Source organism: Neovison vison, chromosome 8 (genome assembly GCF_020171115.1).
Source record: "Neovison vison isolate M4711 chromosome 8, ASM_NN_V1, whole genome shotgun sequence".
Classification (NCBI taxonomy): Eukaryota; Metazoa; Chordata; class Mammalia; order Carnivora; family Mustelidae; genus Neogale; species Neogale vison.
The window spans coordinates 132,978,696-132,997,106 of NC_058098.1; the positions used below are offsets into that span (position 1 = coordinate 132,978,696).

An 18,411-nucleotide genomic window follows, 5' to 3' on the forward strand; every position below is an offset into this window, starting at 1 on the left:
TCAGAGGAGCTGGTGTGTTGGAAAATAAGCATGTACTTCACCAAAAATCTAAACACCTGATTTTAATGTAAATTTAATTTTTTTTAGTGCTGGCTGTCCATTTATCTTTATTGAAGTACGGCTAACCATTTGATTTTTAAATTTTAGCATCCCATTATCTAATCTTGTCCTTAAAAACAAAAATCTGTGATTGGAATCAGAGAGTGAGTGCAGTATAATAAAGATGTATTGTTTCGATTAAAAACCTTGCATTGTAGAAAAATGGAGTCATTTTGTTCTTTGTAAAGCATTTTTTCTTCACTGGCATGATAGTTTTTTTTTTTTTTTTTCCCCCTCCTTTTTCTTAGATTAGACATCTTAAAATGTAAAAGGTATTTCTATTTAAATATGGTCTTTAACAAACTCTTTCCATGAAGTTTGGGAACTTAAAAATTCTGGTTCTTTTTAGTCAAGAAAACTTGTTTGTCTCATGTCAAAAGACTGGAAAATAGAGGCTATTAGTTTAAAGTTATGTTTTGGTCATTAAAGATTCTTATTCTAAGCCTTTCAAGGTTAAGGACCTTTAATAGTTTTCACATCAGCGCAGATTCACAAGTATTTTTTACCTCAAAGTTTGTTACTGAGTCTACAGATGTTATTTAAAGAGAGCCATGGCTTAAAATTGAAGGCAGTTCTATTAAGTCTGGGAATGAAAGTTATCTTTAAGAGTCAGGCTTTCAGACTCAGAAGTTTGTGAAGCTGCTAGACATTTTTTTTTAAAAAGGGAAGGAGGGCAAGAGAGCCATTCTCAGTAAAGCAAATAAATACCTTCATGTTCGTTTTCTAAATAGATGAAAAAATCCCGTTTCTCTACAGCAGGTACAAAGATATCAAAAGTGAAGGAATTAGCATTCTTTTTATTTTCCTAAAATAATTGCCAGACCTATATTTGGGAGATTATATTAATGAGCCATTATGAAAACAGGGTTTAAATTTGGAGCCAATAATGCAATGGATATTTCTGGAATTGTTGATGGGTATACTGTTCGTTGTTGGGTTCCTCTGAAGTCTGTTCTTTGTCTTCACCATGTGGCTCATGGAACTGGAATAGAATTAAAAATATTTTTCTCATGGACTCTAGAGCTTGTCTTGAGTTCCTCACTACTGATTTACTGATTTCACATCTCCTTTTTCAATTTAGTGTGAGATTAAACTTGCCCCCAAACGGTCTCGTTTGGAGACCAGGGCTGGAGATGAAGATGAAGGGGAAGAGGATTCTGATTCTGATCAGGAAGTTTCTGCCAAGGCTCGCTACTTTGGCTACATCAAACAGGGCCTGTATCTGGTGACCGAAATGGAGCGATTCGCACCTCCGCGGAAACGCCCGCGAACCATCACCAAAAACTACCGCCTCGTGAGTTTACGCTCCACGACCCCAGAGGAGCTCTATCAGAGAAAGGTGAGGGAACATGCTGTCACTATCAAAATTCTCACAAGCCTCCAGATTTTATTTCAGTGAGAAAAACCTAATTGTTTCTCTTTTTTTGAAAAAAAAAAAAAACAAAAAAAACCCAGTTTTTTAAAACAGAAATTCCAAGAGGGATTGTCCTAACATTGATGTGTTAGAAATACCGGTAGGGTAGAGCTTTGAAAATAGTGCTGGCTTTTGTGCCTGAGGAATCAAAATGAAAACAGTGATCGAAGGATGAATCCACTTAGACTGTCCACTTGTGGCTTAGCCAGGTGTCTGACCCTAGCCCTAACCCTAACCTTAACCCTTACCCTTGGTAAGTGCCGCTGTCTGCTCCGACTGCAGATGGTGGGGGAAGAAACGCAGGCTTGCTCTCCAGTCAGCGGTTTGCTTGGGAAGCAGACCGAATCCACACTGAGCATTCCAGTTACGTCTCTTGTTCCTGCAGTGTCCTGGGTGGGCCCTGGACTAGGAGCCAGGCTGTTGGCTGTCCTTTCCTGGTTCTCCCGTCGTTTTACTCTATACATGTGGGCACTTCAGCTGTCTCTCAGCTTTCTGTTGAGTGTGGAGAGAAATACGTGCTCTGTGTGCCGCTCAGCAGGTTGGTGGGCTTCTGGTGGCCCCCCCACCCCCCCAGTGCTCATGAGACTAGTTAGCAGTGGATCACATGCTGCAGAGGTGAGGGGATTATCCTCATCCATGACCTCATCATGGCGACACTGTGGACCAGTCAATAATGTAACCTTCCTGTTCCCGTTTCCTTATTCCAAGATTGAAAGTGAAGAGTACGAGGAAGCCTTGTGTCTGGCCCAGACCTACGGCCTGGATACGGATCTAGTCTATCAGAGGCAGTGGAGGAAGTCCGCGGTCAATATTGCTTCGATCCAGAATTACCTGGTATGTTTAAATGTTTTGGTAACATGGTATAATTCAAATGCATGGCTTTTTTTGGAGGGGGGGAATGCTAGGGCTTCATATTGGAGCATTTTATGTTGCTGACATTTCTATAGCTGAAGCATGTTTTATTCAGTGTGGAGAAGTTATCTTTTATCTCGCTGTATTGGCCTTGCAGCTGGACTTCGTGCTGAAGATGGGGGAACAGATAGTCACTGATAAACGAGTTAACTGCCTGGTTTTACTGGTAGTTAAGTACCAGTTAACTACGTTGCCTAATCCTTTCTTTTCCTCTAGCTCAGTTACTTTTCTTCGCCTATATTATTCAGGGTCCCCTCAGGAGCTAGAAGCCACCCAGTAATTTGAACAGGGAAAGTTTTAATATGGAGCTTTATTTTTCTAGTGAGATTTACTATAAAGGGGTAAAGAGAACCCTAGAGAGTACCTTCGGGCTGAAGGAGCATCCCCAGGGAGGAAGCAGACTTGGAGGGGAGGCCTGCTCCCTTGAGATGGGATTCAGACCTCACTGACCTTTGAAGGAATGGCTGGCGCCCACTGGATGGAGGAGTTCTTTGGGATGCCTCGGGCCAGGGCTGGTTCTTGGTTGCCAAGGTTGGCAGGTCGGAGGAGGTGGGATGGATGGGCAAGCTGATGCCTGTGGCTAGGGTGCCCTGGTAAGCTGAGGCTGGGGTTGGAAAACCTCAGAGAAGGAACCATAGCCAGGACTGAAAAAAAAGCTCCTAGTTTGCAGATGGGCATCATCTAGGAAGACTCCCAACCCCCTGGGCCTTGGAAATTCACTGAATCTGCCCATGGGGGTTACAGCTGAAATTCAGTTGGAAGTTCTGTTCAGTGGGAATAAGGGCGGAAGCAGCCTCTTCCAGGGGTCCCCTACATGCGCTGCTGGCTGCTAAGCTGTAGGGACAAGTTTAGAAGCAGAGCACATTAGGGCTAGAAACCACAGCCTATCCTCCGCAGTGGCCCTCCAGCGCCCTCTCTTGATGAAGCTTGATGTTCTGTCAATTGCAAAATGGAAATGCTGTCCATCCCATGACTGGCCATGAGGAGAGCTCTTGAAGCTGAGAGGCATTAGATATTTGACATATCAGGCTTGCCAAATTTGCTTTCTTTGTTTAAATCTTGCAGCTGGACTCTTCCTACTGCCCGCTGCCTGGGTTAAATTTGTTACGTAGCCTGTGTATTGGAACCCTTGGCACCTTTGTGAGGCACAGTTAGATTTATGGCATGTTTTAAAGAGGGCATGACTTCTCATGTGACGTTAAAAAAGGAAAATGCCTTTGCATTTAGGAAGATCTAAGAAATGTTGGGGAAATTTCATGATAATTGTACATTATACATAATTGTATATACATTTATGTACAATTTTGTACATAAAACTAATGTACCTGAGTAATTAAAAATAACATCATAATAATGTGAGAAAGTTTTAAGTAAGAAGTTAATGCTTCAACCAAATCGAAAGACAAACTGTTAATAACTAAGACACCAGAGAAGAGAGAGCATGAGAAGTAATGAAATAAAGGAAGAAGTTGCTTGTATTTCCTTTAGAAGATCAGAACACCAAAGCTGTATTATCTTTATTTTGTGACTCAGGACAGTGAGTTGTGAGTTTATGTGTACCCATTCAGGGCTTTTTCTGGAACACAGTAAAGGACAATATTGGTCCCTGAAGGAGCTGACAGGTGTTAAGAGAGACAAAGCAAGTACATTTTTTATTGGGAGAAATACCTAATTCAGCTACGTAAGTAGGCAATTAAGAGTAAAAGTACTAGGCGAGAGAAGGCGAAAGGAGCACAGGAGAAGCATAAATTGGCCTTCCCTTTTAGGGAGCTTATAATCTTTCTGATAAGATTCATGTCTAAAATATAAATAACTATAAAGAAGATTCCAGATAAAGGCTGTGGGAACCCAGTGAAAGTAGCAATCATCTTAGACCCAGTGGTTCTGGAAGGCTGAGTAGATTTGAGAGACTTCAGAACAGGCATCCTGGAATTAGAAGAGAGGAAGCTATTCTTTATGGGACAAATGGTATGAACAAATTCAAAGGAAGTGAGCATGACTTGGGACATCGACTAAATTTGTCATAATCATCGTTTCATGTCTACATTAGCACCTGGCCCCCTTATGAGCTCTGCAAGTCAACCCATCTGCCGCATCAGATACTCAACAGCAGGGAACTTTGGAAAATATGATTAGAAGATACATTGACTTGGGTTCTGAAGGATGTGGAAGACTTGTGATGACTTAGGCTTTTTATCCTTAGGGTAATGGAGAAGTGTTATGGATTTTTGACTCTGGAGGCACAGAAGTAGATGGTATAGAAGATGGACTGGCATGGAGGGGGAGTGTTGGTGGGAAACCCTACTAAGGTGGGAAACCCTACTAAGGTGGGAAACCCTACTAAGGCAAAGATGTCCTAGGCGTCATGTGGTGATGACGCCTGGTATGGACTGGTATGGAGGCCGTAGACCTGGGGAAGGGAAAATGAGTTAAGAGGCATATGAGGAAAGAACTGATGGAATGGAATGTATAAAGGAATGCAGGCAGGGTAAGAGTCAAATCTTACTTAAAATTTATAACCACAATGACCCTTTCTTGGAAGAGGCTAAGTCAGGGATTTTGGATGGAGTTGGAGGAAGCAGTTGGGAGGGAGGAATGGGCCCTTGGTCTTCCCAAAGAATAACACATCATGGCTTTTATGATGAAATTATCATCTACACTTTGTGTTACATCTCATGGTCAAGTACATCTAGAACGTTGATGCCCTGTGCCTCATTAGTTTTGTTTCAAAGTGCAGCATGTTCGTTATAATAGGCTATGTCTTATCTTGCTTTTCTGCTTGCTCTTCTACTCTGTTAGATAGCCCAAATGCAAACTAATAAGCAGCTGTAAAAATTTGGGTAGATCTTTTTTATGTTCCTGAAGGAGTCCTGAACTTTGTGTTTCAGTAGAAGAAAAAAAGAAAACTGTAGGAATCTCATTGTCTGTATCTCATCCCAGTGACCATTAGGGAATTAGCTTTTTCCTGTCAAGCTTCTCTAGCAGCTACCTGTGGCTAAGGGCTAGGGTAGCTGTACTTCCTTAGGTCTAGCTTTATGATTCTGGAAGGCAGTTGTCCTATGCTATCAGATGTCCTGGGTTCTTTAATGCCGCTGTCTTTTATTTGTATCCAGAGCAAAATAAAGAAACGATCCTGGGTTCTCCATGAGTGTTTGGAAAGAGTTCCTGAAAATGTGGATGCTGCGAAGGAGCTGCTTCAGTACGGACTGAAAGGCACAGACCTGGAGGCTCTGGTGGCCATAGGGAGAGGAGCCGACGACGGCAGGTGGGTCATAGAAAGATCGGGATCCAAGAGTAAAGGTGACTTTGTGAAAATATTAAAGCCGAGGCATGGCAGAGGGTAAACTTTTCTTTATTTAGGTTATCCTGTAATGAGACAGTTGCCTTCGATCAATGCTCCTCTTATCTGAGGTCACAGCTTTCTTTCCTTTGAGTTAAATGTGTGTATGTATGATAGCTTGATGCTAAGAAAAGAGCAGATTCTACAGACCTTTATCGGATGCTGGCAGTTTCTAGCTGTGGGCTAAAGGCACTTACCTGGGAGGGCTTCCCAGTCAGCAGCACCCCTTTGGCAAGCGTGAGCTTCATTCATTTTGTTTGTCTTGGCTTCCTACCTCCTTTAGAGAATTCGAGTGATTAAATCGTGTGTCTTAGGAAAGCACTTCGTAAACTTGTAAGTACCGCACAAATGTCTGTCGATAATAATAGTAAAGTTATTTGACAGGAGTCATAGCTTGTTAGACATTTGGAATTTTTTAAAGATGTAAGTGTGATGATATATTTAACAAGTAAGTACTGTACATGAGACTGACGTTGATTGTCATTTTCAGACCTTGTTTTTTTGTACTTTAATTAATTAATTTTCAGTAATCTCCATGCGCAGTGTGGGGCTTCAACTCATGGCCCCATGATCAAGAGTCCCATGTTCTATGGACCAAGCTAGCCAGGCACCTCATAAATTTATTTTACTTTTATTTATTCATTTATTTTATTTATTTTTTTTAAAGATTATTTATTTATTTATTTATTTGACAGAGAGAGATTACAAGTAGGCAGAGGGGCAGGCAGAGAGAGAGGAGGAAGCAGGCTCCCCGCTGAGCAGAGAGCCCGATGCGGGACTCGATCCCAGGACCCTGAGATCATGACCTGAGCCGAAGGCAGCGGCTTAACCCACTGAGCCACCTAGGCGCCCTATTTTATTTATTTTTAAGATTTGTATTCATTTGAGAGAGAGTGAGCGTGCACAAGAGTGAGCAGAGGGAGGGGCAGAGGGAGAGGGAGAAGCAGACTCCCTGGTGAGTATGGAGCTGGGCTTGATCCCAGGACGCGGGGATTATGACCTGAGCCGAAGACAGACGCTTAACCCACTGAGCCACCCAGGAGCCCCTATTTATTTATCTTTTAAGTAAACCATTTTGAAACCTTAAATAGAAGTGATTCCGACTGTAAACTCTGGGCAGCATTTTCTCGATGGGCTGTTTCACATTGGATAAGTATAAACCTCACATGTTTTCCGAAGTAGTTCTCATTGCCATGATACTAAAATTATTGTATATGACTATTAGTGATGACTTTTTTGCCCATCCTGTGGTTATAATGAGTGAATCACATTCCTTGCAATACAAAAGCTTTCTTTCAAATAGTTGGTTCTTTCTGTTTCTATGGAGAGCAACTTAGTGATAAAATCAGCCCGAGTGGGGGAAAGCAGCTTTCACTAATAGCTTTGGGTTGTTTTTTTTTTTTCCTTCCAGATTTACATTGCCTGGTGAAGTAGACATTGACAACATCCCCTATGAGGAGCTGTCACCACCCAGTGAAGAGCCTGCCAGGAATAAAAAGGAGAAAAAGATCAACAAGAGACGAGAACTACTTAAATTAGTGAACTTCGCAAAGTAAATGATTTATGACTGTTTGGTACTTTCTTAAAAATAACTGGTCACTTAAGTGTGCTCTTCATGAGGATCAATTGCTGTGAATTATTCCAGCAAGGCAAACCAAACGCAGTTGGTGTTATTTTACTCTTGTGCTTTTGTGTACTGTTCTGTCAGTTTGGGGCTCAGAGGAACATTGTTATTTTTATTCTGTTCTAATTCATAGAGAAGTGCGCTTCTGTGTTAATGTAAGTGGCCTAACACAGCTATTCACAACAGGTTAACTCTGGAACAAAAGGAACTCTGCCGCTGTAGACGGAAATTACTAACCTACTTAGATCGGCTTGCAACCTATGAGGTAAGGAGTAGTTTTAATCAAACCAATTAGGTTTATTCAGTCTATCATTATAAATGATACTGCTGCCCTAGTATCTGACGTTCTTGATCTTTTTAACTATGTATGTTTTGGGAAAAATTCATTTTGTGCAGAAGCAGTTTCTCTTATATAACTGCTTTGGTAAAAATTAAGAGACCGTGGAAGGCAGAAATCATGTTAGTCTAGGGAGCAGAAACACTTTAGCCATTTCAGTGTATCTGTGTTTTCTAGGTATGTGATGCTTTTTATTTACTTTGATTTTACATTTTGATTTTAAGGTTATGGCATATAGCTGTCTCCAGGACTGAATTTCGGTATACACTGGGTTTTAGTAATCCTAATATGAATATTTCTGACTCATTTTATTTTAGTGATTTGCTAGTGCATTGAATTTAGTTGGTTGAACTTTGGTCCTAATTATGGCCAAAATGAGACACTTCAACTTTATTTTTTTTGTTGTTTTTTTTTTAATTTTTTATTTTAATTTATTTTTAAAATTTCTTTTCAGTGTTCCAGAATTCATTGCTTTTGCATCACACCCAGTGCTCCATGCAAAATATGCCCTCCATAATATCCACCACCAGGCTCACCCAACCTTCCACCCATCTCCCCTCCAGAACCCTCAGTTCCTCAGAGTCCACAGTCTCTCATGGTTCATCTCCCCCTCCGATTTCCCCCAACTGTCTTCTCTCCATCTCCCCATATCCTCCGTGTTATTCCTTATGCTCCACAAATAAGCGAAACCATATGATAATTGACTCTCTCTGCTTGACTTATTTCACTCAGCATAATCTCCTCCAGTCCCATCCCTGTTGACCCAAAAGTTGGGTATTCTTCCTTTCTGATGGAGGCATAATACTCCATAGTGTATATGGACCACATCTTCTTTATCCATTCGTCCGTTGAAGGGCATCTTGGTTCTTTCCCCAGTTTGGCGACCGTGCCCATTGCTGCTATAAACATTGGGGTACAGATGGCCCTTCTTTTCACTACATATGTATCTTTGGGGTAAATACCCAGTAGCGCAATTGCAGGGTCATAGGGTAACTCTATTTTTAATTTCTTACGGAGTCTCCACACTATTTTCCAAAGTGGCTACACCAACTTGCATTCCCACCAACAGTGTAAGAGGGTTTCCCTTTCTCCACATCCTCTCCAACACTTGTTTATTGTCTTGTTGATTTTGGCCATTCTGATTGGTATAAGGTGGTATCTCAATGTGGTTTTGATTTGAATCTCTGTGATGCCTAGTGATGATGAACATTTTTTCATGGAGACACTTGAACTTTAAAAAAGGTATACTTTATTTTTATTTCTTTAGGAACACAAATACTGTTTCCAACATTCAGATGTTGTTAAAGATATTTCAGGAGAAATACATAGTTTAGGCTGCTTTTTCACATGACCCTCACAGCTGACATTACCCAGAAATTGATATAAATTTCTAACTTTTTTAAAGTTTGACTTCACTTGCAGATTACTTCCTCCATCTGTGTTAGTCCTCCTTTCTGCGGAAACAGCTCTCTCGGCTCTTGGTAATGGCACACAGCAGGTGCTCAGTAATGTGACCTCTAATATTATGATGCTTGTCCCCAGAATAATGGAGATATTTAGTACTTCTAATGCCTATAGGCAAATCTAAAAGCATTTGATTTCCTACCTGCTAATAAAATAAGTGTTTTCAAACAAAATACCACTGATAAAAGAGGGCTGTTTATGGTTACTAGAAAACATGATAGTTATACAAATAAGTTGCAAAAATTTTTTAATACTTTTATCTAGTTTGATTGTTGGATGGTCCTGTTATTTTAAAGCCTATTGTTTTACTGTATTGGAGTTTTATTTTGAGGTAATATATAAAAGCATGTTATGAGCTGCAGAAGGCAGTACAGATAGGGTTTATTACGTTGTCTTAGCCTTTGTTTTACTAAATTTTATTGATTTGAGATCTTGAAGAGTTTCATGAAATGTTCAGAGTTTGACTATTCAGTTAATTTTCTTTCATTCCCCTTCAGTTATCGAATTGCTGTTTCCCTATTTGACAGTTGGAAGTATGTTCACTAGTGCCTGGTTTAAAGTATTTTTTGAGCCCACTTTCTTGGAGAATTAGGCTAACTAGGCTTTCGAGAAGTAGGTGAAGTTGATGAATTTGGCTGTTAAAACTTAAAAATGAAGATGTTCAGACACGGTAGCTCATCAGCTAGATAGTAGTAGAGATAGGCATTGCATTTTAATCCTGAGGCAAGCTTATTTTATGAATCCTGTGATAAATTAGATAAAAGTGGATTCATTTCTATGTGACACAAGTGCCCGGTAGGTACCAGCCATCATGGCAGCGCTGGAGGTGGAGAGAAGAACAAGGAAGTGTCCTGGAGTCCACATTATGTAGGTACTAAATGGTGACAATTACGTGTGAAGAACTTAGGAAAGAACGTGGTGGAGAAGGGCATTCCGTTTTTCCTGGGGATGTCCTAGAAGACACTATATAGGAAGTGCCATCCCAACTAGTCCTAAAAAAAAAAAAAAGCAGGTAAATTTAGGGGACTGGGGAGTGCTGCTCTAAGGCAGACATGGGAGCAAAAGCTCCAGAAAGGTGTCTTGGTGGCTGCTGTATCCCCAAGCTCAGACAGGTACCTGGCTTCTTGAGGAGCTCAGCAAATATTTGTTGAGGCAATTGATAGGTAAGAGACTACCTTAAATACCAGCACGTTTGTTGAGGACTTACTGTTTGTAGGCCACTGCGCTGGGTACTGAATCCGGATTATTTCCCAGCAGTCTTTCAGGCAGGTAGTGTTTTCCTTCTAGTGTTATGGATATGAAAGCTGAGGCTTAGAGAAGGAAAGTGATTTGCTTAAGGAGAAAGCAGGAATTCACAACAAGGTCTGCTGGATTCATTAGCCTGCGCTGATAATGTATGAAGAAAGGGGTTGGGGTGTTCCTGACTAAGTGAGCTGGTTGGGGGAGCTGGGCTGCCAGGGAGCACAGCACAGACGGAAGGGAGAAGAGGGGGTTAGGACAGTTTCTGGCCACATTTGAAAGGTCTCTCATGCAGCGTGAGGAGTGGACTTGAACTGCAGGAGGTGGAGTGAGTTTAGGGAAGAACAGGACGTGGGTAAGGGGAGACAGTGATTGTAGGCAGCTCCTCCTGGAAGTTTTGTTTCAAGGCGCCAAGAAGATAATGTATGTGAATTTAAGAGTTTTTTTTTTTTTTTTTTTCTGGTAGAAGAAAGAAGTATTGTTTGTATGCTAATGGGAAGGAAGCAGCGGAGGGTGAGGAGGAATTTATCCAACAGGAGAAAGAGGCGATAATGGCATGATTATAGAAATGGGATTTGGAGCATGAACAGGGTTTGGGGAGCAGATGGTTATAATTTTTCTGTTGTAGCGGAAGGAAGGAAATCCTGTTGGTAGAGATGCAGGTAGATGTGCGGTTTCAGTGGGTGGGAAATAGATGGGAGTATCCCATCTAACAGTGTCCGTTAGAGTGCGTGAAGCAAGTTTTCAGTTGAGAATGGCGACAGGATAAGTGTTGGAGGTCTGGAAAGAATGAAAGAACGGTGGAAAAGTTTCTAACAGAATAGGGGAGAAAACTTGTTAGGGAAATGTAGTACCATGGAGGGACGGCAGATTTGAATTGAATTTATAAAATGGCCAACCTTCCTTAAAGGATGCAGAAGAGTATAATGAACCCGGGTGTACTCACTGCCCAGTTCAACCATTTTGTGAATCTTGTATCTTTTACTCTCCACTCCTGCCTTTTCTTTCAGCTGGTTGTTTTAAAGCAAATCCTAGACATCTTATCATTTCACCCATAAATACTTATGTGTCTGTAACTGGTAAAGAATTAAAAAATAACCCAATAACATTATTATTTCTAAGAAAATTAGTAGCAGTTCCCTAATATCCTCTCCTATCCACTTCATGTTCAGATTTCCCTAGTCACCTCATAGATGGTTTTACAGTTGGTTCGTTTGCATCAGGATTCCAGCTGTGCTGAGATCTTGAAATGAGAATTGTCAGCTTGATTTTGTGGTATTTTTTCAGACTCCTGGTACCTTGTAATCAGGGTTCTTAGTTGCCTTGGATTAAGGATGAGGTTTTGCCAGGTGAGTATGATGAAGGGAAAGAAGCAAGGGATTAAAGAAATCTCTGAATGGTGGACCAGGGACTAAGCTGGTTGGAAGGGATAAGAGACTTGGAGGAGAGAGCAGGTGAAAAATGTAGGGTCAGTGGGCCGGATGTCTCAGTGACATTGAGGAATTGCTGGAATGCCATGTGTTGGGTTGAGCTGGGGGGTGGAGAAAGGATCAGTTGCTCAAGAATCCATTGTTGGACATGGAGATGTCCCAGACTTCCTTCGGGTGACCATAAAGAGCTAGGGAGCTGGTAGGATGCATAATTGGGGTGGGACAAAGGGAACGGTTTTTGTGGATGGGGAGTCTGGGAACTGAGAACATTTTTGAAATGTTTTCTTCCTTGATTTCCATGAATATGTGTTAAACAGCACCCCCTACCCCCTCCTGCCCTTACTTCTCTGCTTTTCCAGCTCCTGCTTCATTTGCTTTGCTTTTCAGATGCCTATTCCTGACCTTCCCTTGTCCTCCACCACATCCCAACCCTTTTATTTTTTTTCCTTTTGGGTTGATCCTTTAAATGATGTTGCTCCTTAAGGCTGTTTTCATTCAACTTGATCTCCCTTGAAATCATACTCACTTCTGTGTTGTTACTAAGTGTGGCATGTATGTGACTCACCTCGCTCCAGAACTCTTGATCTAGCCACCTGCCTTCTGGGTGACTCCTTCTAGATGTGCTTGAGTTCCAAGCCTAGCATATTTGCAAGCGACCTTCTCAATGCCTCCCTCCCGCCCACCTCCTTCACACCTCCTCCTTGTCTCTCTCCTACCTCAGTAAATTAATTCAGTCAATAAGTAGTTGTTGGTTACTTATTATATGAAAAGCAGACTGCTGGGGATCTGGGGTTCAGCATTAAGCATGACAGACAACGAGCCCTATGTCATACATTGCCGTGGGCAGATCCTTACTTGCAGTTGCCATGGCCATCCTGTTTGTGTTTTATGTCCCAGCTTTGGGGCACCCCCCGGAAGCCTTCCCCATCTTCCCAGGACCAGTTTTATAGTACTCTCCTGTGTGTTTCCCTTTGCCTGTTCCTGTGTGCCTGCTTGCTCCCACTAGATTTTAAGCAGTTTGGAGGGCAGGAAATGTGTCCTGCTCATGGCATCACTGCTGCCTGTCATAGTGCCCCTAGTGCATAGTAGACGCTCAGTAAATATTTGTTGAACGAATGAATGGTTCAGGCTGCATTTTACATCGATCACCAGCAGCCGTGAAGTTAATGCAGGTGTTCATACTGCACTGCCATGTATAATGGTGGCTTACTTGTTTTCAGCAGGTGGTGGGTTTTGGTTGTCATAATGTAATTGATTTTTTACTGCCCATTTCATTTACTTCTTAATTTTTTTTTAATTAACAGTATTTATAAATACAGCTATTTTCAAAATAAAGGCAAGAATGCAGATGTACTACTTCAGTTAACAGTTGATAGTTTAATTAATTCAAGGCTTATTTATTTAGGGAGGCAGAGTTGTAAAGGTTTTTAATATTTTCTTGTCACCCATATTTAAAAGCCTTTTCATTATGAAGTCGCTGTTTCCCCTCAGGAAATCCTAGGAGTGCCTCATGCATCTGAACAGAGATATGATGCTGAATTCTTTAAGAAGTTCAGAAATCAGAATATTGTTCTCTCAGCAAGAACTTATGCTCGGGTAATTTCTTTTTTGTAAATAAAATAATTATGGTTATTAACACTTTCTAAATCTCTGAGCCGCACAGTTAATGTTATTGCATGCATTTACCATCATTTCATTTTTTTGTTTTAATATTAATGTAGAGAAGATGGAATTATATTTTTAAAAATGTTTATTCATTGTCTCTCTGCCCCTCCCCCATTCATGCTCGCTCTCTCTCTCTCTCTCTCTCTCTGGCAAATAAATAAATCTTTAAAAAAAAAAGGCAGGGGCACCTGGGTGGCTTAGTTGGTTAAGCTTCTGACTTTGGCTCAGGTCATGATCTCAGAGACCTGGGATCGAGCCCTGAGTCCTCAGAAAGTCTGTTTCTCCCTCTCTGTCTGCCCCTTGCCGTGCTCAGAGTCTTTCTCTCTCTCTCTCAAATAAATAAAATTTTAAAAAGTGTTTATTCATCATTCTGACTTTTAAAAGTAAGTGATTTTTATGACACTAGGTTGAGAAATGTGATGCAGAATACAAAGAATTAGAAATATTTCAAAGTACCTTAAATCAGAACTGCATAAAAAGTTACTTTTAGGAGTCTGAATGTTGTCCTACAAAGTTATTCCTTTATTTCTAAGGCTTACAATGGAAACTTACCCCTTGCTGTTTGTACAGGAAAGTAACGTACAAGCCCTAGAAATTCTGTTCACTTATCATGGATCAGACCTGCTTCCTCATCGCCTTGCCATTCTCTCTAACTTCCCAGAGACCACTTCTCCACATGAATATTCTGTTTTGCTGCCTGAAGCTTGGTATGTGACTGGGTTTACTGAATTTTACCTTCTTTTTAAATCATAACAGTTTTTTGTTTCATGCTATATAATTTGAATTAAAATTAATTTTAAAGTAATCTCTTTAAACTTTTTTCTGATTATAAAATTATTTCTAACTTATTTTTAAATGATCTCTAAGCCAAAATGTGTCTAGCATAGGAGGATCACCTTAACTAATGAACATGAACCTTACTTTTTATTTTTTTAATGAAGGCCTTCTGATTTTCCTGGTGTGTGCTCCATATGTTTTTATGGTTAGAACAGTTGTTTTTGTTTTTGTGTTTTTTTTCTTTCTTTTTTTTTTTTTTTGGTTAAGAACACTTTTTAGGATAACTGTCTGTGAATTAGATCTTTTAGAAATGAAGTAGTTTTGAAAATATCAGGTGGTAGGTCCAGGGGACTCAGAAACGTCTGAATCTTGACTCTTAATAACTGTTTCCCCCCTGTGAAATTGTAGTGGGAGAAAGACAAATGGGAAATCAAAGTTCTTAATTATTAATTGGACTGATGCTCTTTATCTCAGTTCAAGGCTATTTGAGAATTGGGTCACGGTGTGGGACATAGACTCTAAGTTCAGTGGTCCTCATTGTATCACCCAGTAGGCTTGTGGAGGCCAGAAGGTTTCTTCATGAGAATGAAGGAAAGAGAATAAATTTGCCTCCGTGCCTAGCTCAGAATGGGTAGGTAGCCTATTAGCTCCAGGCCTGAGGCCGAGAGGAGTGTGAAGGATACTCCGCTTGTCCCTTACTGCATGAGGTCAAAGGCAAGAGTATTCACCGTGACCTTTTACATCCAAAGAGTGAACTAGGTCAGTAAATGTGAGACTTTTACGTCTACTAGTAAATGTGGCTCAGTCACTGATTTGCATGATTTATATCCTTTTGGGGTTTTTTTGAGTTTGCTTATCTTTACCTTGAATTGCCGGTCCCTGTGCTACTTGTTCGTGTTGCGTATGTTGAGTAACGTGTGAATTGATCTACGAAGTCCGCCCATGATCTTAAAACGCTCGAAGAGATTAGGACCATTCCAGTTGAAATCATTGTTACAAATTTTAGGTACTGGCAACTTAACTCTTTTAAGGGGATGTTACTGGAATTTAGGGGATCATTCAGCTTCCTTCTTTCTCCCCTGTCACCCCCACGCACTATCCTATTTGTAGGCTTGGGTATCGATGGTGAGGATGAACATTTATAGAGTAATCAGTAGGTATTTCCTACATAGGTGTATGTGGTTTCTACTTCTGGTATTATCCCTCTTATTACCGAGAACTGAGATTTACAGAGGTTTAGTAGTGACTCAGTATAAAGTACGGCCAAGATTTGCAACTTCTATTTGTTTGTAGTTGTAGATCAGGAAACTCAAAAAACAAGTTCTAAATTCCTCATTTTGTACTACTCTTGGTACTAACAAAAAGTCTTTGTCATGATAAAAGTGAACAAAAAGAAGTTTAAGGTGCTCTTCATTTTCATATGATTTCTTTTATATCCTTATGTGATATGTAAAATGTATTTTGTGAATGTATATTCATAGGTATTTTTGAATATAATTTTATTGTTTTCTTGCTCTCTGCAAAATAGATCTAATCTGAATATAAATGACTTTTTTCCACTATAAATTGTTAGTATAGAGAAGGGCTTTCTCTTAAAAAAGACTGGGGTCTTTTTTAAAGGGGGGGGAGAGCTATCATCTCTTGAAGTTTCTTTTTTTTAAAGGTAATCTGTTCTCAAATTTGAGTTCATTGTGGTTATTGTCTCCTGATGACTGCTTAGATAAACATATGATTTTCTGAGATTTCACAATTGGTATGCAAAATAGTTTTACAAGGCCCAGTGCTGGGTTATCTCTGAATGCCCTATGCTTCCTTTACTGGCTGTTGTAACCAACTTAAATTGTGACAAATACTTGAACTATACCATATTATAGCAGAGGGTAATAGAAGATAAGGTTATTCAGAATCATCATGTTGGGATATGTTGCTTAGACAAATTTTGAAAAGACTGGTTTTTTAGGAGTCTTTATATTCATTTTAACGCATTAAGGAAATAAAGATTTTTGTTTCTCAAGAAAGTCTCATTGAGTCTAGTTTTGCTCTAATTAGAAAGAATGAGGAACAACAGTAGGTTATAACAGTAATGTCTGTCTCCTTATGATTTTATGTGGCTGCAAAGCAAACCCGTGGTTACGTTTCAGGCGTAGCTTCTTCTGTGAGGTCTTCCATACACTTACTCCTTTTCCTGTATTTTCATCATTCTTTGTTCTTGTACTATAACCCTTTTACAGTGTGTTTTTAGTTAGTCATTTTTAGTTCAGCTTTTCTCCCTCTTGTTTCTGTTGTTTGTTTTTTTTTTAAGATTTTATTTATTTATTTGACAGAGAGAGAGATCACAAGTAGGCAGAGAGACAGGCAGAGAGAGAGAGAGAGAGAGAGGGGGAGGGAGGGAAGCAGGCCCCGCCCCCCCCCCCCCCCCCCCGCCGAGCAGAGAGCCTGATGTGGGACTCAATCCCAGGACCCGGAGACCATAACCCGAGCCGAAGGCAGCAGTTTAACCACTGAGCCACCCAGGTGCCCTTGTTTCCTTTTTTCCTTAACCCAAAACTAACTCTTTAAGGTGGAGACCATCTCCTCCAAATTTTTGGATTCTCATGGCCTAGGGTGGTGCTTGTGTAGTTGAGTCTCTGAAAATGTTTGCTGGCTGGGTCAATTAGGGCTCCCTTGTGTCCATTTACAAGAGAGGTCAAAGGCTGTCCCGAAGAAAGGAAAACAGAATAGACTTCTTACCTCTAACGATGGAGGTGCCCTGGGTAGTGTCTCACTGAGGCTCCGATGGCCTTAATTCCTGAGTCCAGTGCTATCTTAGGGTTAAAGCCTGACTCTTGCCCGGCTTGAAGTTTCATTCTAATGGATGCGTGGATCAGTAAGACCTATTTATAGAAATCATTTCCTTTTTGAGGAAATTTATTCTTCTTCGGATACTTGGTATTTATTTTCCAATCACTTTCAAGTCAGAGCAGCACAAAGTGTCTGTCTGTTGGAACAGCAGTGCTCTCGCCCCCCCCACGGGGAGCTGGGCTCTTTGTGTGCCTGGCTCTGTGGGAGGGATTCTGAAGTGAGGAAAACATGCTTTCTCTTTAGCAGGAATTAATCAGGTATGTTTGAGGCAGCAAGAGAATTTCCTGCATTCAGCATCGTGCTTTCAAACTGAGAAGAAATAAGAATTGAAAAGACTCTAAATACATCTGCAGCCTTTTCTGCCTTTTTTTTTTTTTAAAGCCTCTTCAGTTGCATTGTTTGAAAACTAGTTTCTCTTCCTCATTTAGTGCCTTCAGGGACGGTAGAACTTTCTGTACACATGCTCGATTTTCTCAGAGCGTAATACTGCGCAGCAGCTGCGCCGTGTCATCCCGCTTTATCAGCCTGTCAGCCCCTCCACTTGTATTTTGCAAGAAATGACTTTTCAGTGATCTGTTAGATGGGTAGATGGTTTGACACCAGGTACCCACCTCGAAGTGTATGGCTCCCAGAGGCAGCGTGGCTGTGAACTCTGCCCGGTCTTCAGCTTACCCTTAGGATGGTATGTCCAGTCCCGCGTTTCCTCCCCTCCGCCCAGGACCATGCCATGCCTGCTGCCACCCCTGGTGCCTCGTGGCCACTATGCCTCCTGCCTGGTGCGCCCTTCTCCCATATGTTCGGGTGACCAGGCCTCTTACTTCTTCTGCATCTCCTCTCACAGGTCAGTCTCCTTCTCTGACCACTCTCGTTCCCTAGCCTCGCTCCCTCCCACTGCTTGCGCCCTGAGCAGGTGTTTCTTCCCCGTACGCACACCTAACAGACTATGGTTGTTTGTCCTCTCTACTCTGTCTCATCTCCCTTGGCCACCCTATTTAATGATTTTACCCTTACTTTAAATTCTCCTTTCCTGCCTTATTTTCTTCCTAGATTTTATCACCACTACCTTAGTTTGAGTTCTATTTACTTATCTTGTTATCTACTTCCCACTTGTGTTTTCTTCCCTTCCTTAGCCCTTGCCGCATTTAGAAGATCGCCTGGCACGTTGTAGGTACTCAGTAACCACTTGTTGAGTGAATAAATGAATGAATGAGTAGCAGATCCATAAGGAAAGGACCTTGTGTCTTGTTCACTGTGTAGAGTGTACATGGG

At 41.0% G+C, this 18,411-nt stretch overlaps 1 protein-coding gene across 2 annotated transcripts in view; it reads left to right on the top strand.

Annotated features, from left to right (window-relative positions):
- Positions 1-18,411, top strand: part of NBAS (NBAS subunit of NRZ tethering complex) — a 322,741-nt gene that overhangs the window by 82,333 nt on the left and 221,997 nt on the right. For both annotated transcript variants that reach the window (XM_044262053.1, XM_044262054.1), the window contains exons 15-21: positions 1,181-1,438; positions 2,222-2,347; positions 5,539-5,690; positions 7,177-7,317; positions 7,576-7,654; positions 13,351-13,455; positions 14,095-14,231. In XM_044262053.1, the coding sequence (XP_044117988.1) occupies positions 1,181-1,438; positions 2,222-2,347; positions 5,539-5,690; positions 7,177-7,317; positions 7,576-7,654; positions 13,351-13,455; positions 14,095-14,231 (998 nt within the window). The remainder of the gene's footprint in view (positions 1-1,180; positions 1,439-2,221; positions 2,348-5,538; positions 5,691-7,176; positions 7,318-7,575; positions 7,655-13,350; positions 13,456-14,094; positions 14,232-18,411) is intronic.